Genomic DNA, 23,135 nt, shown 5'->3' on the forward strand with positions numbered 1-23,135 from the left:
ATGCTCTCTTCTATGGCCTTTGAGAATTCTCACTGGGATGTTTTGGGGTCTCATCCTTAGGGGTTTTCTGTGAACCTGGGAGTTTTCACAAGTCTGCTGAAACCGCCCTCTCTTGTGTGGATGGTGCCACCTTGGCTACATAGGGATCCACATTCAGAGAATGACTTTACAAATTGCTTAAAGCAGGGGTCACTAAGTTTTTTGAGCCCATGGGCACATTTAGAATTTTGAGAGAGTGCCATGGGCACTGTACTTTCTCTCGTAGCCTCTTCCCCAGGTCACTCTTCCCTTAGAAACAGATAAAGCACATGTGCAGTCACTCACTTACTCACACCCTGAATATTTGTTTTTCTAAGAGGTATGAGTAAAAATTAAAATGGACCCTCTTGAGTTTGCACAAACATACATGGAGTCCTCCCCAACATACCACATCAAATTAAAACTTACAGTAGCAGACCATACAATAACAGATCCAGTGCTTGTCAAAACCACAAAAGCATGGACTCTCATGGATCTTCATGATTTTTACATAGGTTGAAAACAAAACCACCAATAAATTTCAGAACACATCTTTGGATATGGGTGACCTATGATTTTTATAGTGGTTTTGAAGAGATCTTTTGTAAAAAATTATGTGGATCCATAAGGATCCATGTCTTAGATCAATTTGTTGCACCATGGCAGATATGAAAAGTGACTTTTTAAAAACTGGTAGTCATTGGAGACAGATGTGAACTGCAATTTGATGGCAATTATGTGGGGTGATGGTGAACCTGTGAACAAATCATGCAGTTTCAAGAGGATCCATTCTCTCTTTCCAGTAGTCCATTATCATGGGTGCCAGGGGAAGTCCTCAAGGGTGCCATTGTACCCATGAGTGCCATGTTGGTGCCCTGGGCTTAAAGGATCCTGTGAGGCCCTGACCTTCCAGTAAGCTTCCTCTGGGCACATGTTATTTTGCTGTGTGTCTGCATCTGGAGTGAATGGTCCAATCACATCAGATGAATAATTATTAGGCGTCACCTGCTGAGTACTGTGTGCATCACTGCTTTGGGCGTGACTCCTAATCATGGTGAAGGTCAAGTTGCAAGTTTCAGTGCTTCTAGATTGACATGCCTGGAATTACTAAAAATGATGGCTTGCTACTTGTAATATAAGAATGAAGTGTTCCAGTTTTAATTCAGAAAAATAATATGCCTCAGCTGTCAGGAATGTGGGAAACATCATTTTAGGGCAGTGCTCTTGAACTTTAGGTCTCCAAATATTGTTGGACTAGAACTCCTATAATTCCCAGCCAGCTTAGCTAGTGGTCAGGGATGATGGTAGTTACAGTCCAACAACATCTGAAGAGCACTTTCTTAGAGAACGACACTTCTCATCTTTTTATGAAATATTTTGGTAGATTATGAAACCTACCAAAAAAGCCCCTATCACAATTATTGATTTGGGTTATTGCCCAAACTGATTGTACAGCAAGCTAATAAATAATATACTGTACTTGTCCTGTATTACTTAAGTTGTACTTCCGTTGTACTTCCATTCCAAATTATCAGTTTAAGAATACAACAACAAAAGCCTATCTTATAAAGAAACGTGAATGTTCAGTAGGTCAGACATTCTTTGTAAAGTGTTTTCATTTATAGCTAAAGTCAGAGAAACATTCGTTCTGTTAAGCCCAAAATACGTGAGCATGTACGTGAAAGACAGAGTTCATGCCTTCTGCATGCTGACATTAACGAGAGCTCCTAAACTGCGGGTCTGAAATGTGCATTGTGTAAATTTATACAGACTCAATTGAATGATTGGCACTGACAGAAATACAGCTTTTTCTGCTTTACCCATTCCCATTTTTGGCTAGTAAGCTAAGACTTGGCAACAGTAAAGAGGGCTGGAATAGGAACAAACTGAACACTCATGTAGTACCAACACATTTCCTCTGTAATTTGTTGCTCTTAAATCAGTTGAATGAAGTTAAAATACAATTACTTAGTGATGATAACCCATGTCATGAGCATGAATCTGCTCAGTGAGCTGTTACACATTATTCTCTTGCCATATAGTATGGCCATCATGTAGAGACACTTGCAAATATCCTGTATCTGGTGGCTGTTGTGAGAGGTGACTCTTAGTAATGCAAGTTTTGAAGAATGGTGGAAAACTTCCACCAAAGCAGAAGGATATTCCCACTCATTTCAGCAAACAGGAGAAGCCTATGATGCATGGAACTTTGTAAGATGCACCAGTGGAAGAGCCTGTGTTTTGCATGCAGAAGGTCCCAGGTTCAACTGTTGATATGTCTGGTTAAAAAGAATCCAGTGGCAGGTGATGGGAAATTGCTGGAGACCCTGAGAAGCTGCTGCCAATCAGAGCAGACAATGCTGGGCTAGATGGACAAGTAATCTGACCTAGTCTAAGTCACGTTCTATATTTCTACTTTTTGATTTGGAATCTCTTCATTATCTGTACATGTGAGTGTCTGAGAGAGGGTATTGCCATTTCCACATTAGATTGTTTGTGTGTGTCAGTTCCTTCTCTAGGGGTAGCTTCCATGTATTACTTCATTGGCAAATAAGGACAGGCTTAACAAATGAGCAGAGTAAAAATGCAGTCCTGTGTACCTGAGAATAAGCCCCATTAAATACAGTGGTGCTTCTGAATGAGCACATAAAGGATTAAGCTATAAGACATGGTTTCTAATATGTTTGCAGTTTTATATGTGGATCACAGCACAAGACAAGCTCACTATTTAAATGTTGGGTTTTTTAATAATTTTGTCATAGATATTGAACACTACTGGAGAAACAAGGGGTGTGGGGAAATCTTTTGATAGTTTAATGTCATCATGAACAAAGTATGTTTACAAGTTGTTGGCTTTTTTCCCAGCACAACAAACACACCAGATGATGATGTTTCTAGCAGATACTCGCGAGCTGCAGACAGGACAGGATATAACAGATACAGCAGGGATGCAAATTCTTCTGGGAACCTTGTACCAAATAATTCTTTGGAAAAGAAGATTGAAGATCTTGAAAAGGTATGATTAGTCAATATTAAATATATACTGCAAGGTGACCAAAGGGCAAGGGTAGTGGCAAATTCAGTCAGTCAGTCAATTTACAGCTTAAAAAGCACTGAATGCCCAGATGAACAACATTTTTATCTGGCATGTAAAATTCATCAGAATTGGTGCCAAATTAATGGGTATGGGCAGAGTTCTACAAATAAAGCACCACCACTGAGAAGGCCCTGTCTGGGTTACCACAATAGAAGCTACCCCAGAAAGTGGAGATCCCCAGATCTTGGTATCTGACAACGGTCTTAAAAACTGTGTGGGTTCATATGGAAGCAGATAATCTCCTTCAGAAACCCATGTTCCAGAGTGTTTTGGGTTCTGTAGGTCAAAAGCAGCACTTAGAATCTGGACCAGCTGAATTTTTTAAACAATCTTCTAGGCAGCCCCATGTATACATTGCCATAATTTAACCTGAATATTACCAAGACATGCATTTATAATTAAAACTGGATCAGATCACCATGATGATTAGCGCATCCAGCTTCAGCACTGTGGAGTTTTGTGAGCTGTTTATCTCAAATTTTAAACAATGTGTATCTTCTTTGCCAATAAAGTATTTTTGAAAACTAGAGTGGATAAAAATCAAATGACCGTCTCCTCCCCTCCCACAAAAAATGAAATTGGATTTTTAAAAATGTCAGCATGTTAACTAGGACTCTGTATCACATTCATTGCATATTAAAGCCTAGTTTTCTATGTAAAGCAATGAACCAGGGGAAAATGTAACTTTTTTGAGGACAAGCATTATAAATATGATGCAATATAGCATGTATTTATTATTGTGCAAATTATGAACATGTAGACTGTCAATGAAACTGCATTAGACACTTACCTGTCCTTGCCCAGAACTTCCAAAAAGCCTTTATGGTCATGTTGTACTGGGTACAGTTAAATTCTGCTGGGTTTATTTATATTTTGGCCTGCTTAAAAGGTAATAAAATGTCTGCCTTTATTTATGATTTATTGGTATACATTCCTATAAATTGCTTTAGGAAGCATTTTGTTTGAAAAGCAGTCTACACATTGTTTAAATAAATAAATAAAGCTTTAGAATAAGTGATCTTGCTTATTGGCCTCATATATGTAAAGAAAGTGTAAAAAAAAAGAAGCCCTTCATTTCACCATTTCTCCCCTAAGCAGATATAAATTTCATAATGCAAAATATATGATCAGAGGTTATGGATTATATTCCATATATATAATATAAAGGCCTTATCAGGTTGCACATATCTTCATGTTAATGCTTATAGCAACTAATTAGTATATATGCTTTTTTCAGGAAGCAATGAAATAGAAAGTTGATTTAAATTACTGATTTACATCACCTTGATTTAATCAGCTCACCCTATGGCAAACTTCCTCCGCTGGATAATAGAAAAAAGCCTGTGATATGTCTACATTGGTGCATTATTACATGCAGCCTGTTTGGGATCTAAAGCTGCAATCCTATATCCCATTAAATCCTTAACATGATTAGGATTATACTGTAAAACTGTTGTTTTTCATGATTTTTAAAATAAGTGTCATCACCTGTGTCCTTTGAAGGAGTTGGCAAAGGAGAGACAAGAAAACCTCCGCCTTGTGAGGACAGCACAAGACAAAGAGGAATTGATTGGGAAACTGAAGGAGGAAATTGATTTATTAAACAGGGTAAGTACTTGTTGACTGTGGAATACGAGGGTATGAAGTTATTCATTCTGTACTCGCTAGAATTTTAGGGCTTATTCACACATTTTCCAGTCTTGGACTCAGTCCTGTAAATAATTCCAATACCTGGATATTTATTTATTTTTACATATTTATCCTGCACTTCCTCCAAAGAGTTCAGGTTGCACCCCTCCCCATTTTATCGTCACAACAGTCTTCCAAAGTAGGTTAGATTGAGAACATGTGACTGAAACAAGGTTACCTGAGACGTTTTACGTCTGAGCAAGAATTTGAACCTGGGTTTTCATGGTGTAAGTCAAACACTAACCATAGTAAATGTGATTCTTTTTGCCACCATAAAGAAAACAAGAAGCTGCTGCTATGTGGATATAGTTATAGATGTAGAAATATACACTCAGACAGATACATACATACATGCCATTTCTAATGTTCATCCTGTAAGGAAGAGAGGATGCATCTGCTGCAGAGCAGTGTGGGGTGGAGTTGTAGGATGATGGAGAGGTGTGTGTGGAATGGTGACACAACTTTTGACAGTAGTTCATCGTTGAAAGGCCAGTCTTAATCATAGTTATGATATAAGGTACTCCTATCTTAGAACAAGAAATGAAGTTGTATGAACTGAAGTCAAACTGTCCAAATGTTTAGATAAAAGAATATGCTTTTAAAAATGGCCAGCATTCTCTGTAATAGTTAAATGTACATTATTTAAGATAAAAAATAATATGGCTAAATAATTGGGACCTGCTAATAGGTTTCTTCATCTGTTGACAATGTGCTGAGAATACTTGACCCAGAAGACCCAGCCTGTAGTGGGATTTGCAGGACTGACAGGAGAAATGCAGCATTTTTGTTTGGGGGTTGTCCTAATCCAGGGTTGGCTAACCCTCAGGTTGTTTTCAGCCTCCCCCAAAAAAGGGATTATGTGGGCCCCATAGTCGTCCCACACCAGTTTTATCAGCAACAGTGGATCTCTCTCGTGCTGTGTTAGCTTGTACTTTTCTCCCCCAAACTACTTGCTCATTCTGATAGTTCATGCTGCCACATTCAGGAGAACTTCTTCCTGATGTATTGTGAAGAGAGACAATCTGTCATGAGCATTCTCAAGGCAGCAAAAGAGCCTGCTGTCAAGGACAGTTGTAAGCGATGGCCTCTCTTCAGAAAAAATCAGTAAGAGCAATACTGAGATCTCCAATTTGAGCTATATGGAGCCAACGTTGAGCTAAGCAATACTGTGTTTTTCCTCCCCAGGGCAGCACTCAGGTTGAAAGTGACCTGGGGATCAAAAATATGAGTGAGTGTCTACTGAACCTACCTGTGTGTGTGTGCATGTGCGTGTGCAGGCTGCTTGCCTGTCCCTCCCTTTGATGTTTGTGTGCATGTGGTCCATGGGTTTGTGGGTGTAAGTGTGTGCATGTGAGGCACACATGCATGCACACTGACATGTGGTCCTCACAAGAGTGGCCAACCATCAATGCAGCGCTTGAACCAAAACAGGTTAGCTACTCCATCCTAATTAGTTGGGAACCATTGCACTAGGCGACGGACAATTTGTCATTGAACCTGGAATGTGAATGGTGCTCCTCTTCCCTTGAGCAATAAACATTTACTTTTTAAATTAGGTACTCAGTTTTGAAAAGGAATCTTAATTTAATGGGAAACAAATCCTATATGTGACTGACTGTTTCCTTTTGAACTGCTTTGAGTAGTTAAATTGCAGACAGTTGTTTTGGTTGGGTCATGTCCAAGTAGCTCATTCTTTTAGTCATTTTTGGAATGTTATTTTTGCTACATAAACGTTCCACAAAGTAAGTGTGTGCAATATATCTCCTTATGTCTTCGAATGATTTTTGTGAGCTGTGTCTGTACCACTGCCTGGATATTGTTTGTCAGTCAAGGGGTTCATTTGAATAGATGGCCTACAAGCCCCTCTCCTTATAATGGAGCGGTAACCCTTTATGTCTCACTTCCCTCTACCCCTGCCTCTTTTAAGGTAATGAAAGTTGTCTAGGTGCCCATTGTATGGATGGAAGGGAGCAATGTGCACAACTGGTGCTTTTGGGGGGTAGCAACCACTGCTACAGTTGATGGGACATGCAAGTTTTTCAAGCCTCACGGGTGCTTGTCTCATCAGCTGTGGCAGACAGAGTACTGAGCACTTCAAAGGACTCTCCAGAGGAATGCCCAGAGTTCCCTTATTTCATATGTTCCACCATTTTACAGACAGAAACAGGAACGTGCTTATAACACCTCTGTTCTCATACCAAACCCAAGCCCACCCTCCATTACCTGCTGCCGAGGGTTTTATTCTATCTTTCATATCCATTCACTCTTTCAAAAGCTTGTTGAAGGTGCTTGTTTTAATTTTTTCTCCTTAAAGACTTATTAGGAAAAACATATGTCCTGGTTGGGGGGGCATGTCTGTGCATGCTGTTACTGCCTCTGCGGCACCTACCAGCCCACCCCCATATTTTTGGGCATGTCTGCAGAGGAGAAGTCTGTTGAATGCATGTAGGCTGTCCTTGAGAGCTGGAATCTGGATCACCCAGGGTTCACGGGAACAACCTACATGCATTCAACAGGCTTCCTCTCTGCAGACATGCCCTCAATACACGTACAGTGTGAACAGGGCAGCCTTCTGCAATGGTAATTACTTGGAGAGAAGAACACATGAACAAGGCTATAATTGTGCTACAGTCTTGTTATCAGCTGTTCAGACTGAGCCCCACCAGCATGTGAAATGGCATCCTATATACACCATGGCACTTCGATATTCATGTGTGGTTACATGCATGCCCATTAGAGACAAGATTCAACCACCTCCTCAGACTCACTCATATTTAGCTTCCACATATTTATTCTACTTATTATTGTTTATTAGATTTTTATCCTGCTCTTCCTCCCAAAAGGAGCCAAGGGTGACAAATGCCAAAACAATAGAAACAATAATTTTAAAAAACTTTTTTAAAAAAAACCCCCCAAATATGCTCATAACTAATTATTTGCCAGAAACCGTATCTTTCAACCACCAAATACCTGGGTGAAATGTGTTTTTTAAATTCCATCTAAATGGTGATAACGAGAAGAACAGACACACCTCACCAGGGAGGCTAGCCCATAAATGGGACCACTACCAAGAAGGCCCCGTCACAACCTTTTCTGTTAGATCTGGTGCTCAATTTTGGTGCTTGAATGGTGCTCAAGATGGTTAACAGCAATAATAAAATACAATAAACCAGCAATAAAATACAAGGTAAAAAAAAATAGACAGGCAAAGCATCAATAAAAATAACTAATTAAAACTAATTATAGTATATTTACTTGTCGACTTATGAACTTAAAGCTCTCTGCCCAGATGGTTGATGTCCGACCTACCCTAGATGGGGTTACACTCCCCCTAAAGGAGCAGGTCCGTAGTTTGGGGGTCTTATTAGATCCGCTCCTGTCACTGGAGGCTCAGGTAGCCTCGGTGGCACGGAATGCATTCTACCAGCTTCGGCTGGTAGCCCAACTACGACCCTATCTGGACAGGGAGAACCTCGCCACAGTTATCCACGCTCTGGTAACCTCTAGATTGGACTACTGTAATGCACTCTACGTAGGGTTACCTTTGAAGACGGTTCGGAAACTTCAGCTGGTGCAGAATGCTGCGACCAGAGTTCTTACTTGGACTAAAAAATCTGACCATATAACACCTGTCCTGGCCCAACTGCACTGGCTACCAATATGTTTCCGGGCCAGATTCAAAGTGTTGGTTCTTACCTATAAAGCCCTTAATGGCATCGGACCGCAATACCTGATGGAACGCCTCTCCCGCTATGTACCTACCCATTCGCTACGCTCGACGTCGAAGGCCCTTCTCCGGGTCTCAACTCATAGGGAGGCCCGGAGAGCAATAACTAGATCTAGGGCCTTCTCAGTGGTGGCCCCCGGATTATGGAACGCCCTCCCTGACGAGATACGCCTGGCGCCTTCTTTGTTATCTTTTCGGCGCCAGGTAAAGACCTACCTCTTTGCCCAGGCATTTTAATTTTAATTGTAATTTTATTTTATCTTTGTCTTAACCTTGCTTTTAAAATGTTTTTATAGTTGTATTGTACCCACACTCATCTGTATTTAATGTGGTTTTATTCTGTTGTACACCGCCCTGAGAGCTTGTCGCTAAAGGGCAGTCTAAAAGTACAATAAATAAATAAAATTAAAATAAATAAATATAAATAAATAAGTCTTTGCTAGCTGGTAGAAGATCATCCATGACTGGTTTATCTTCCGGGAAGTGGTGCTGGCTGGTGGTTGTCTCTGAGGGAGCTCTGCCTCAGAGGAAGCTTTTTCCAGGTTAAAAGCCAGCCAAGAGGAATCTTGGACTGGCTCAAATGTTCTCCAAGGTATAGGAGAACCGATCAGATCTCCCACAAGACTTCGTTGAGCTGTCGGCGGCTGGAATTGATCAGGAAATTCCTGAGATAAGAAGGCAAGCCGATCGGCTGAAGACGGAGTCTGGACTTCCACGCAAGCTGCACTGGGATAAAGCGAAGCGTTTTTTCTTTTTAAAACGTTCTTAACCAGCGAGCCCACTTCTACCTAAATCTTATCATTCGGCTTACATTACTGCAATAAAAGGGATTTGTTTATGAATCAGCAACTGAGAAACCTGGGTGAGTCATACCTTTTCTCTTTTAAATATAATTAAGGAAGAAAGAAAATATAAACAACTTATATACTTTTTTTACGACAAAAAGCTGGCTTGAATATGGAGTTATAAAGTTTAAAAACGGATGAGAGGCAATTATTATATTTTGGACTAATTTTCTCTTTGGACTATTTCTTTTTGGATAAATCCGCTGCTCGTATATGCTAATAACTGTTTAGTCTTGGCAACAGAATTGTTTTGCATTCTTGGATGCAGATAAGAACTGCTGGCTGGATTTCAATAATAGGCCTGGAATATTAACTCTTTTTTCGGTGGAGAGAAAAAAGAAAAGAAATAGATTGCCTCTAAGTTCTGAAATAGTGATTAATATTAGAAATTAAAGGCTTCTTTTTGAAAATGGCAACTAAAAAAACAACCAAGGGGCGAAGAGGTTCTATTGATACACAGGAAGAGGATATACCCCCAGAAATGTTTAAAAAAATAATGGAAGGGATCAATGCTATGAAACAGGAAATGAATGAAATGAAAACTGAATTGACAGATATAAGAGACTATATTAAAACACAAGTGGATGAGATTAAAGGGACAATTGGGCAAATAAAGGAGGATGCAAAAAATACTAAAGAAAAGGTACAAACCTTGGAGAATAGAACAGATATACTAAATCTGGAATTAGAAAAAAAATTGGACTATTTAGCTATGACTGAAATGAGAAATAAAGAGCATTGTTTGAGATTCCGTGCAATCCCAGAGGAAACAGGTGAAGACATTAGAGACAAAATTGTTAATGCTTTAGTAAAATTTCTGGACTTGAATGAAGATAGGATGGAATTTGAAATAGACAAAGTTTATAGAATTAACTCCAGATATGCAACAATGAAAAAAATTCCAAGAGATGTGCTTGTTCACTTCGTAAAGAAAACGACCAGAGATATGGTTTTACAGCAACACTTTAAATATACCTTTAAAATTGATGGTAAGGAAATACTGGTGATGAAGGAAATTCCTATTAGACTTTTACGTAAGAGAAAAGAATATGCTTTCCTTACAGAAAAACTTAAGCAATGCAAAATTCAATTTAGGTGGGACGTTCCAGAAGGAGTGATTTTTACATTCAGACAACAGAAATATAGATTGAATACGGTTCAAAAAGCAAGGGACTTCTTGAGAAAAGCTTCAAAAGATATGGAAGAAGATAAACTCAAAGATATGGATACAGTTCCTGGGAAACAAAGTCAACAAGGATACGCAGAGGAGGGGAAGGAAGATGATGGATCAAAAGGAGCATCAGGCAAATTTTAAAATACACGCTTAACGATGGATTACAAATACCTAACTTGGAATATAAATGGAGCCAACACGGCGCAGAAGAGAAAGAAAGTGTTTCATTATTTGAAAAAATTAAAATTGGATATAATTTGTCTACAAGAAACTCATATTCAGAAGAAAGATTCTAAATATTTGATTTGTAAAAATTTGGGTGAAGAATTTATTTCAGCTGGACCAAAAAAAAAAAATGGAGTTGTTCTCTATATTAACCCACAATTGCTTCCTAAATTGGTATTATTGGACGATAGTGGTAGATTTGTGGGGGTTGAAATTACTTTACAAGGTACAAACATTTTGATAGTGGGTATTTATGCCCCCAATGAAGATAAAACAAGGTTTTATACAGGACTTATGGAAAAATTGTCAGAGTTTTCATATGAGCATTGGTGTGTCATGGGTGACTGGAATGGGGTAATCTCACCAAAAATTGATAGGCTTTCTGAAAAAAATATCAAAGAGACACAAGGTAAATTACCGAAGATTTGTTTTGAACTCATGGAACATCTAGAATTGGTTGATACCTGGAGATATATAAATGATAATGCAAAGGAATTTACTTATTTTTCAGAAAGACATAAAACATTTTCGAGGATTGATATGATTTGGATGTCAAAAATTTTAGCGAAGGATATTTTTAAAATGGATATATTACCAAAAACTTTTTCGGACCATAATCCTGTGATATTAACTTTAAAAAAAAAAAATCTTGGATTTAGATGGAGACTAAATGAATCTTTATTACAGAATGATAAAGTAGTACAAGAATGTAAGAAGAAATTAAAGGAGTTCTTTGAATATAATTTACATAAAGGAACAAGTGAAAATATTGTTTGGGATACAAGTAAGGCATTTATGAGGGGATACTTTATTAAATGTAATTCTGAATTAAAAAAAAAGAAACAACAGAAAATGCAATTAATTTTGGAAGAAATAAAACAAAAAGAGGAAGAATTGAAAAAGAATCCAGCTAAAGTTTCTATTGTAAATCAAATTAAAATGTTACAGAAGCAAGTATCAATGTTGACAGTTAGAGAAATTGAAAGGAAATTAAATTTTGCTAAACAAAGGACTTTTGAATTTGCAAATAAACCTGGGAAATGGTTAGCATATAAATTAAGAAAAGAACGTCAAAAAAATATTATTTTAAAGATACAAGAAGGAGATGAGACGCTGACAGACAATGTAAAAATCAAAAAGATTTTTCATCAATATTACTCAACATTGTATAAGTGTCAAGAAATTCCATCTGAAAAAATAGAAGAGTATTTATTTAAACAGAATTTGCCTAAAATTACAGATTTTCAGAGACAAGTTATTAATGGCCCTATTACGTCAAGAGAGATATCTGAAGCTATAAATAAAATTAAATTAGGAAAGGCACCAGGACCAGATGGGCTATCTGCAATGTATTATAAATGTTTGGAGGAAGAACTCCTGCTACCTTTACAGTCTACAATGAATTCTATTTTGCAAGAGGGAAAGATACCGGATAGTTGGAAAAATGCTAATATAACATTAATACCTAAAGAGGACCAAGATTTAACTAAAACAAAAAATTATCGGCCAATATCTCTACTGAACAATGACTATAAAATTTTTACAATGATTTTGGCTGAAAGATTGAAAATAATATTGCAACAATTTATTCAGGAAGATCAATCAGGGTTTTTACCTAAAAGACAATTACGTGACAACGTCAGGAATGTTTTGAATGTGTTGGAATATTTAGAACAACGAAATGATAAACAAGCAGCTCTGATTTTTTTAGATGCTGAAAAAGCATTTGATAATTTGAATTGGAAATTTATGTTCCAGGTTTTGGAGCAAATGGATTTTGGAGACAACTTTATAAAATGGATCAGATCGATTTATACATCACAGAAGGCCCAGATAATTGTTAATGGAGACTTAACGGATTCATGTGAAATACAAAAGGGTACAAGACAGGGATGTCCATTATCTCCCCTTTTATTTATTCTGGTTTTAGAAGTGCTGCTTAGAGATATAAGGCAAGATAAAAGGATTTCGGGATTAAAAATAAAAAAAGAAGAATATAAATTGAGAGCATTTGCTGATGATTTGATAATTGTACTAGAAAACCCTTTGGAAGGAATTCATATACTGATGGACAAATTAAAAGAATTTGGACCTTTAGCAGGATTTAAGATCAACAATCAAAAAACAAAGATGTTGGTGAAAAATTTAACTTTAAGGGAACAGAAAGAGTTAATGGATAAGACAGATTTTACAATAGAAAAAAAGTTGAAATATCTAGGCATCATCATGACAAATAAAAACTCAAAGTTGTTTCACAATAATTACGAAAAATTATGGACAGAGATTAAGAAAGATTTGCTAAGATGGGATAAACTACAACTGTCATTAATGGGTAGAATATCTGTGATAAAAATGAATGTATTACCGAGAATGATGTTTTTGTTTCAAACAATACCTGTAATATCCTCTGATTTACCTTTTAAACAATGGCAAAAAGATATTTCTAAATTTGTATGGCAAGGAAAAAAACCAAGAGTTAAATTTAAATTACTTCAAGACGCTAAAGAAAGAGGAGGACTGGGATTACCAAATTTGAGACTTTATTTTGCTGCCTGCTGTTTAGTCTGGATAAAGGAATGGATCTTATTGAGGAATAAAAGACTATTGGATTTGGAGGGCCACAATTTGAAGTGGGGATGGCATGGATATCTATGGTATGACAAAGTAAAAGTAAATGTAGACTTTAATAATCATTTTATAAGACGTCCTCTGTTGAAAATATGGAATAGATACAAACCAAGGTTTTATTCGAAAATACCATTATGTGTCTCAAGTCAAGAAGCGTTTTATAGAAGAGAAATGTCTGGAAAAGAGAAATGGTTAACTTATCAAGAACTATTAGAAAATGTACATGGAGAACACATAATGAAAGAGAGAGAACAATTGATAAAGGAAGGATATAGTTTTCATTGGTTTGCCTATTTACAATTGTTAGAAAGATATAAAATGGACAAGAAAATGTATGGGTTTGAAATAAATAAATCTGATTTTGAAATAGGTTTGTGTACAAATGATGAAAACATAATTGCAAAAATGTATAAACTTTTATTGAAAATGGATATGGAGGAAGAACAAGTAAAAGAGTGCATGGTAAAGTGGGCAAAAAATTTTGGTCATAACATACAAATGGATCAATGGGAAAATATGTGGAAAAAAGGTTTGAAATTTACATTATGTTATAATCTTAAAGAAAACTTTTATAAAATGATGTACCGTTGGTACATGACTCCAGAAAAGCTGTCAAAAATGTATAGTAATGTCTCTAATGTTTGTTGGAAATGTAAACAACAAGAAGGATCTTTTTATCATATGTGGTGGTCATGTAAAAAGGCAAAATTATTCTGGGCACAGATAGGCAGGAAGATGCAAAAAATTTTAAAAATAAATATTCAGTCAAAACCAGAATTTTTTTTATTGGGCTTTATGGATAAACAAATAGAAAAGAAATATGGAAGAATAATATTATATATGATTACGGCAGCAAGATTATTATATGCACAAAAGTGGAAAATGGATTCAATACCAACAATGGAAGAATGGCTATTGAAATTAATGGACTTAGTAGAAATGGATAAATTGACGTGTTTACTTAGAGAAAAATCGACAGATACATTCCTTAAGGATTGGAAGCCTCTCTTAGACTTTTTGTCGAAAGATCAAAATAAAATGATGATACTGGGATTTGATGATTAATTAAGACAGCTTATGGAGAAAAGGGATTTTGTATGTATATATATTAAGGGACAGGTTTGATGTATATTATATACTTATAGCTGATCTGTGACAAATCGGAAGTCAACCATTTTATTTTCATTTTTTGTTGTAATATTGTTATGTTTTTTCTTACTTTGTTTTGTTTGTTTTTGGAAAAATTTGAATAAAAATTATATAAAAAAAAAAAATAAAAGTACAATAAATAAATAAAATTAAAATAAATAAATATAAATAAATAAGTCTTTGCTAGCTGGTAGAAGATCATCCATGACTGGTTTATATCTTTGGGGAGAGAGTAGAACCTTGAACAATGACAACTGCAGAAAGGCCATAGCTCAGTGGTAGAGCATTGGCCTTGCATGCAGAAGGTCCCTGGTTCAATCCCCGGCATCGCTAGGTAGGGCTGGGGGAGAACCCTGCCTGGAACCCTGGAGAGCCACTGCCAGTCAGTGAGCTAGATAGACTAGTGGTCTATTCAGTGTAAGGCAGCTTCATATGTTCCTAATTCTAGCAAGTTCAACAAGGCATTCCTGAAATGCAAACACAGGAGCAATGATTTACGTGGGACAGGTTCCAGAAAATAAGGTATCGCCTGGAAAATACGGTGAAGCACAGGGTGGAAAATGGGGTGGAGCATATGTAAGAGTTGGAGCGCATGCAGAAATCTCCTTTGGTTGTAGGCAAAGACTACAGGCTTTTGTTGCAAAGACAGAAAAGGCTTTTCATCTCATCTCCAGTGCCTAAAAGATTCCCCACCCTTCCTGGCTTTCACAGCAATTCCCTCTTTTTTCACCCTTTTATCGGCTTTCCCATCATTTCTTATATGGCACTTGGCAAAAAACCTTGAGAAGCATTTTTATTTTCCATCCTCTGGCCCCAGCTGTTAATTTGGAAAGAATGTATGAACTACTGGTAACCATATAGTTGAAGGATAGTTATAATTATTATGGGAAAATGTTTCCATGTCTAAAAGTACACACTAGGTAACCTAATCCCATTAAATACACATTTGCTGCATATACACATTTGTCATACTCCTCCATATGCAAAGGCTTGTAAGAGAGGATATACACAATTCCACAATGCCAGTGCTGGTAATCTAGTTCTTTACCACCCACAGGATGATATCCCCAAGCAGCCCACTTGCACAACAACCACTCCACTAGAAGAAGCTTTGACAACAGGTCTTGAACTTGTAAAATATGTTGTGCTACCCCTAACACAACTGTTATTAAGCTTGTGTGCCGCTGCTTGCGCAACAACAGCAACAGTCAAACTTCTTGTGTTAATGTGATGCTGGAACTCTCCCATGGTATTTGGTCATGGGCATTTCATGGCACAGAAATTACTCCTTCGTCAAACATTCTCTGATCTGTAATAAATCTGGCCGTTAGTAAGAAAAACTATGTGTAGTAGTGGACAATGTGAGTGTAAAAATAATCGTGTAAGTGGTTCTTTTTTTAAAAAGAAATTGCAGACACAGAGGCCTCAGATTGTGCCTCTTGTGTATGTTGAATACATCAGGGGGCAGCCTGATAGTGAGCAGCAGGTGTGGAGGCCCTGATTAGGATTACAGTGGGGGGGGGCAAAAGGTTAAACACCTCTTTCCCCTGGGGTCCCAATTTGGAACTGCCCCTGCCATTGCATAACTGGGATATATATGTACACACACTTTTCAAAGTTACTAGGGATCAAATTCTGCCAATGTATAACATACAACATCTTACCAATATGGAATATATTGATATACCTCCACATATCAGATTACATTGTATACATGTTTATACCAACAAGGTATTCACATGCTATTAGAATATTTACTTTACACAATGTAAATTTAAAAGCTGCTAATTACAACACATCTTAAACCTTTTTTTCAGCTATCAGCTTTTGTTGTCTACCATTTTGCTTTTATATATTAATGTATAGGCCTTTAAGAAAATGACTGTATTAATTCATAACTGTATACCTTGCTGTGTTTTCTTCTCAAAGGACCTAGATGATATAGAAGATGAAAATGAGCAATTAAAGCAGGAAAATAAGACACTCTTAAAAGTTGTTGGACAGCTGACAAGGTAGAAGTTGGAAGCGTCAGTGAGGAATGAAATATGAAAACTACTGATTGAATGTTTGAAGATCAAGGCTAGAATATTTCCTTTGCTGCAATATGTCAAAATAACTGTCTTTATATTTATTATTCTTGATGGGAGAAGAATGAATATTTTACATAATACTCTTCCTTCCTTCAATGAAATAGATTCAAGTTTTGTGAGTATTTCTAAACTCATTCCCTTGCATTTCCCAAGATAATTAATTTGAATATAGACATCTCTCAAAAAGTCATATTCTTGATTGTTCAGTGTATCTTTGTATGTGTGTGACCCAGTTTTTAAGAATAATTGGAGCAAACTTTGTTTACACAGATTCAAATGTATATATTGGGAGATATTTGCTATTTGTTTAAACAGCTGTAAAGTGTGGGTGCCTTACTACGGTAATGTGAAACATTTTACAGTTGTGTTGCTTATTCTACAAAGAATCTTGTATTTTGTGATTTTATTTTATACTATATCTGAAATACTGACAACGGTAGATAGTATTCCTCACCCCTGTATAGCTGCTCTCTGACAGAAAAAAGTTTTTGATAAATCATCAGTGACCAATCATTATCAATACTAGCAAAGTAGTTTTTAGGAAAATGCCTATATTGCATACTATAGGTTAATCACAATGCTTGTGTGTCTACAGGGGAAAAATGATTCTTTTATACAAGGGGAAATCCAGAGCATCCTACTCTTTGCAATTAATAAAGGCTATGCCCGAGTTCAGGCACAATGATCATGGTACAATAAACCATGGTTTATTGAACTGAGAGCAAGAAGCCCATTTTAAATCCTGGTTTGGAGTCAGAGATTAAACTATAGCTTCCTAATGTGCATGCAAGGGGACAATTGTGATTTAACAAACGCTGAAAGCTTTGCATCACCATGCAAGAGAGAAGGAAGGAGAGTGAGTATAGGATGATGCTTGTTCTCAGTCCAGTGAACCATGGTTTATTGGACTGAAATTGTTATGGATGAATCACAGTTTTATGAGAGTGGTATACTGTGGTTTACACCCATGATTTATATCATGCTAGTATCAAAATATAGTAAATCAAGGATAATGGATTCATTTTGTAACATTATGAGCATATGTATAAAATGTACGCATCAGGATCGTGTGTGTTTTGTAATGGTGTTTGAAGCTGTGATAAAAATTGTTGATGAATATAGTTTACAAAAGGGAAGCTCATGATTTTTGGGACCTCTAAAAGTGTTATAGAAAAACATCTAGAATAATACTAGTATTTGTTAAAATAAAATATGTTGCATGTTCTCTTATACACTAACGTTAGTTGTCTGTATCAATATTTTGTGTTGCAAACAATGAAATATCCTTTATAAACCACTGAAATGTGAGCTTATCTGGGGAGTACATTATTCAGTTTTGGTTTAGATAAGGGTCTTGAGAATAATTCAAAGGAAAGTCTCTCCAAAACCTCAAGCTTTTTCTGATCTGAATACAGATATAAAGAAATGTATTGCAAGTACTGCTTAGCATTGTACGCTACTTATAGAACTGGTGTTCCTGCTGTTCTGCAGCATTAATAATTTCAGTTTGGCATAATATGTCAAAAGGCTTTGGGAAGAAATATCCATAACACATTAGTGCAGTGATTCCCAAATGGTGTGCCATGAGAGAGGCTGGGAGAAAATTAAGCTACCGTGTTGGATGCATTCACTACTCTATGCTCCTTACAGCAGGTAAGCCCTGTGCACATTAATCTCCCATTCTGCCTTATATATGAGTAGTAACATCATCCCAAAGAATGTACCAGGATTTCACGATCCAGTTTATGCTGATGATGATGGGTGTGGGTGGATCCCAAGAGGCAATGTCCTATCCCTCAGCCCTGACTAACTGGGCAAAAAGGGGGCATGACCCTGAGATGCAATCTCTATTAGGCTATTCTCCATTTACAAGGACAGTGCCTGCCCGTCTGGGAGCTGATGCGGAGGGTGAGTAAATATTTATCTTTGAGTGCAAGAGTGAAGTATACTTTCAGATTTAATACAGGGGAAAACCCTGAGGCTTGGCTTACAAAAGTCTGAGGAAACTGTATTGGAAAATGAGGCACATCAACTTAATTACGTGAATTTATTTAATGTAAAATAATATTTGCATGGAAGAGTAAGCTTGCAGTAAGGAGCTTCTCATCTGATCTTCTGGAGCAGTGGTTGAGGCTGCAATTGTAATCACATTTATCTGGAACCAAGTCCCACTGCTCTTAATTATGCTTACTTCTGAGCAGACACTAGCAATTGTTTATATGTTTGAGAGATAGCTTATGTTAACACAATGTTGCTCATTGCTCAAAACACAAGCCATCAAAACAAGCCATGAAAATTTGTTCCTGTGTAGATCTTCATAAAGAATTTATATATTTTCACTCTTGGTATGAAGGCAACATCATTGGAGGCTGGTGGCTCTGATGTCAGTGGGGTAGTGAATCTGCTCCGGCTTTTAGTCCAAATTTTCAAGGAGCTATCCAAGGTGCTCAAGCCACTGGGCAACATGAATCCTCTTTTCACTTTTAAAACTAGTAGGTCCTTAAGTCTTACAAGGCCTTGAGGGCAGAAGAGACACTTGCTGGTGTAAGGGAAGTAGAACATAGACCAGAGCTGAAGAAGAAAAAAGCCTAGCACTTCTCTTGTGAAGCTTCCATATACAATTAGGCTATTGGTTCATGAATATTCTGGCCAGCAATGGCTCTCCAAGGTTTCGCTCTGCCCCACTAACAGAACTGCTGACAGTTGAACCATGAACCTCATATGTACAATGTATGTGCTATGGTTGATATTGATAGTAAGTATATATTTGTGTAAGCAGGGAGTCATTAAACAGAACACAAAGCAATCTTAAGATAAGAAATTAGAGAGGCGTTAAACAAAAATAACTCTGGGTTTTTAAAAGAGTTGTCAGTTTTTATTCTGTGAAGCTGCTTATTGTGAGACTGCTTTGAATTTAGGTTAATGATGGCGAATTACAGAGTATCAGTAGCACCTACATTGGGCTAAATTTTACCTCATTTGGGACGGTTGTGTGTTTTAGAGATTAATTTTGGACTTTTGTCCTAAAGTCAATTATTCAGAAAAATGTGCGTGTTCTGCAAAAAAAAAAAAATCCCAAATGGCGGGAGCTCTAGGGTTTCCTTAGAAATTGTTAGGTAATGATTTAATAATTTCAATTAAAAATGACTGTGCAGTCTATAATTAATGACATTATTCTTTCTTTTCATACCATCTAATGTAGATCTATAACAATTGTACATATCTGAGTACAGTTGCTTAGTTAATGTGCAAATATCCTGGAGACCTAGCACCAGAAATATTTGCCATTACAAATTCAAAGTTACCTCACGAGTACTATCAAGAGCACATGTGCTATACAAAGGAGGCTCAAAATGTATAGGTTTTCCAGCCATATCCTTTAGGGAAAGTCATTTGTTTAAAAGTCATGTTTTGTTCTTGAAGTAGAATTGTTAACTCTCCACATGAGTTTTTGATTTACAATGAAAACAATATAAATGGTGTCTTCTCCCTTCCACCTTTCCTATTTTATTTGCATTGTATACCTAATTTATAGTTGGCAGTTCCAAATATTTGAGTTAAAAAAGAGAGAAATTACAGGCAAGCAGTGTTTTTATTGTAGACTACCTAGTTTGCTGTGACTCATTAACAGTTTCATTATGTGAAGAGCCTTTTGTGAAGTCTCTAGTGATTTTATTGTAATTTGCTTCAAGATACCTTTAGCGTGCTTGATATCAGAGTGAGGCAAAACCACACTGAAAAAAGAGGTAAAAAGGAAAGAGCAGGGAACGTTTGCCTTTGAATTGACAACACACACACCTCTATTTTCCTGGAGCAAAGTCAAAGTTACTCTTTCCAGTTATGGAAAAAATATAATATGGTCAAGTAACTATTTAACTTTTTTCAAAAAGACAGATGGAGCACATTTTTATAAAATGTTGGATTTTATTCTGTGACATCAGATTCTCTATTCTTGAAGAACTTCTCACTTTTACAATTTTCAGAAGTATCGGTTGGAACTTGGAAGATGGGTAAGGTTCATTCCCTTTTGGCCCCGAAGGCTACTGCACATCCTCCAGCGGATGGCAACACTTACATTCACAATCAGTATCATGACCCAGGATGGCTCCAGCAGGATAGTATTTGCACTTTCCATTACAGGCAAGGCTTTCCAGAATCCCTTCAGTGAGATCAGAATTTAATGTTTGTGAAAGAGAGTACACAAAGTGATAAGCAATGGAATACATGCCAGTTCTCGATTCCCTCCAGGACCCTTTTTGTGCCTAAGATGTTGCTAATGTATCCTTGGCTATCAGTGAGAGGGGTAAAATGTCTCCAGCAGAAACACGTTATGTATAGTAAGGCTTGCAAAAGCAAAGGGAAACTGAATAAATACATTGCTGCAATGTGCAAATGACTATTGAACTTTCCTTAAACGTTTCCACACCTGTGATTTCTAGTCATCTTTCTTGTTATATACATATAATATGCAAACCAATTGTATATGAAGTTATTGCTTACCATAATTACATGTGCAACTGATGTGCCACACCACGTATCTGTATGGCAATGTAAGGATTTCTTATCTCATTGAAACAGTTGTCCATTGGTCTGTTGCTTATATTCTGTTCTGGTTTCAGAATGTTTCTTGTTACTAGTACTTTCTGCAAAAGCTGCTAAAAATAATCTTCTGTAGATGTAACCCAGAGTCAAAACTTGCGTGAATAATTAAGGGTTGTTTTTTTAAAAAAATGAATCACTGAACCCTCACTTAGCAATAAAGGAATATATATACACACTTATTCTCTTAGTAACAGTTAATTATTGCTTTGTGTCAAGAGATTTATTGCCTACTTAGTAATGTGTGTGCTTTTTTTTAGAAACAATTGTTTTTAAAATACTGAAGTCTCTTAGGGTTCGAAGTATCCTGTTGGGTGCCTCCCTTATTGACCCAATTAAACTGGGAATCCATGACTAAACCTCCAAAGTGTATTTTCTTTGTCCCTGCCAGCCAGCACCCCCACCCTCCAAAAAAGTACTTTTGTTGTGGACCCTGGCCCAACTAATAATTCTGAGATGCAGGCATTGATGTATGCTTTCCGTTATAATAAATGTGTTTCCATGATAGCAATCCATACTTCTGAAGCTCTTTTTTCAAGCCAACTTTAGAAGGCCTGGAGTACACAACCCAAAACACTCCAAAAGGACACTTTATCACTTTCTCCTCTCTGCACCACCATTGTTTCTTCATCCTCACTTCTATTAAGTATTTCCTCCACCCACAGGTCTATTTGCACCCCTTGCTTTCTCCTTCTGCATCCCATCTCTGTCCTGTGTCAAACCTAGTTTGGCGGTGAGAGACAGAGTGCAGATAGAGAAGCAGAGGAAGGAAGAACAACGATGGTAGAGAAAGCACTATGAGACAAGATCTGACTGCACTATGACATTTAACATGAAAAAGCATTGTTGCCATGTTTATCCTTCTGTTTACCCCTTCTTTCTCTTCTTCATCTTCTGAGTTAATAAAAATGTAAAAGAGAGAGAAGGTGGTGAATGCAATTGCATGCCTAGTTGTGCAGAGGTTAGATTTCTTCAACAGTTCTTTTGACCTAAAGCAATTGCAAAAGGCTCTGAATGACCTTGTAGCCATGGTGCTGTGGGAGGGGTTTTAACTTTTTCCTATTACACCATTTCTCTGGCTTATAGCTCCCCCCACTAGATGCAATGCAATGCAAAAAAAAAGAAAGACACAGGGCTTTAACCCTTTCTCTTTAACTTTGCTGCCTCCTGTTTCTCTACACACATTAACTGAATCCCATTATTACTGATCATGGATTTCCTGTGTTGCATGATATCTGGCAAGCAATCCTCCCCTTTTGTTTCTACCTCCTCTCTCCTCCTTGTCGATGTCGAGCCCCAGCTCTCTCTGGAAGGACAGGGAGGCGGAAGGCATGAGTTGCAGATGCCTCAACTGCCAGAAGGCGCGGAAGATCCAGCTGTTGTTGTGTCTATTCCAGACATTCGGGAAAGGAGTGTGTTTGATGCTCCGCCAATTCCCATGGGTGACCCAGCCCCCCTTGGGGACAGCGCTCAGCCTTCAACCATCCCAACGGATCAGTTAGGGGAGGATTCCGAACGAGCAGTAACTCCTCCTTCACCAAGCCATGAATTAGCAGTAACCCCCCCTTCGTCCCGCAGTAACTTAGAGACGCCTGACACTTCTCAGCCCTCTACTTCCTGGACTGTTGATAAGGACCCTGTTTCGTCTGATGAGCCCATGGAGACTCGCCCCCACTCACCTCGCTCTCGGAGGCAGGAAAAGCGTACCGGGCAGAGGGCGGGTGTGTGAAGGAGTGAGAGATTGTGCTCAAATACTTTCCCTATATAAGTCTGCTGAGTATTGAGGGGGGTGTTGAGTCAACTTTCTTCTTACGTCGCAGAGCATGGCAAGAGTGTAGTTGATTCCTAGTGAGTTAATGTAGGGTTTTCTATGAAGCGCACTGCTTTTGATGTA

General features: G+C 37.5%; 1 protein-coding gene across 1 annotated transcript in view; it reads left to right on the plus strand.

Moving 5' to 3' along the window:
• The window catches only part of PAWR (pro-apoptotic WT1 regulator), a 120,061-nt gene extending 98,576 nt beyond the window's left edge, over nucleotides 1-21,485 (plus strand). Inside the window, exons 5-7 of the mRNA XM_061639657.1 lie at nucleotides 2,884-3,034; nucleotides 4,619-4,723; nucleotides 16,482-21,485. Of these exons, the coding sequence (XP_061495641.1) occupies nucleotides 2,884-3,034; nucleotides 4,619-4,723; nucleotides 16,482-16,568 (343 nt within the window). The 3' untranslated portion in view covers nucleotides 16,569-21,485. The remainder of the gene's footprint in view (nucleotides 1-2,883; nucleotides 3,035-4,618; nucleotides 4,724-16,481) is intronic.
• Nucleotides 21,486-23,135: the final 1,650 nt, after the last annotated feature.

The sequence above is a fragment of the Rhineura floridana genome, chromosome 8 (assembly GCF_030035675.1).
Source record: "Rhineura floridana isolate rRhiFlo1 chromosome 8, rRhiFlo1.hap2, whole genome shotgun sequence".
Taxonomy (NCBI): domain Eukaryota; kingdom Metazoa; phylum Chordata; class Lepidosauria; order Squamata; family Rhineuridae; genus Rhineura; species Rhineura floridana.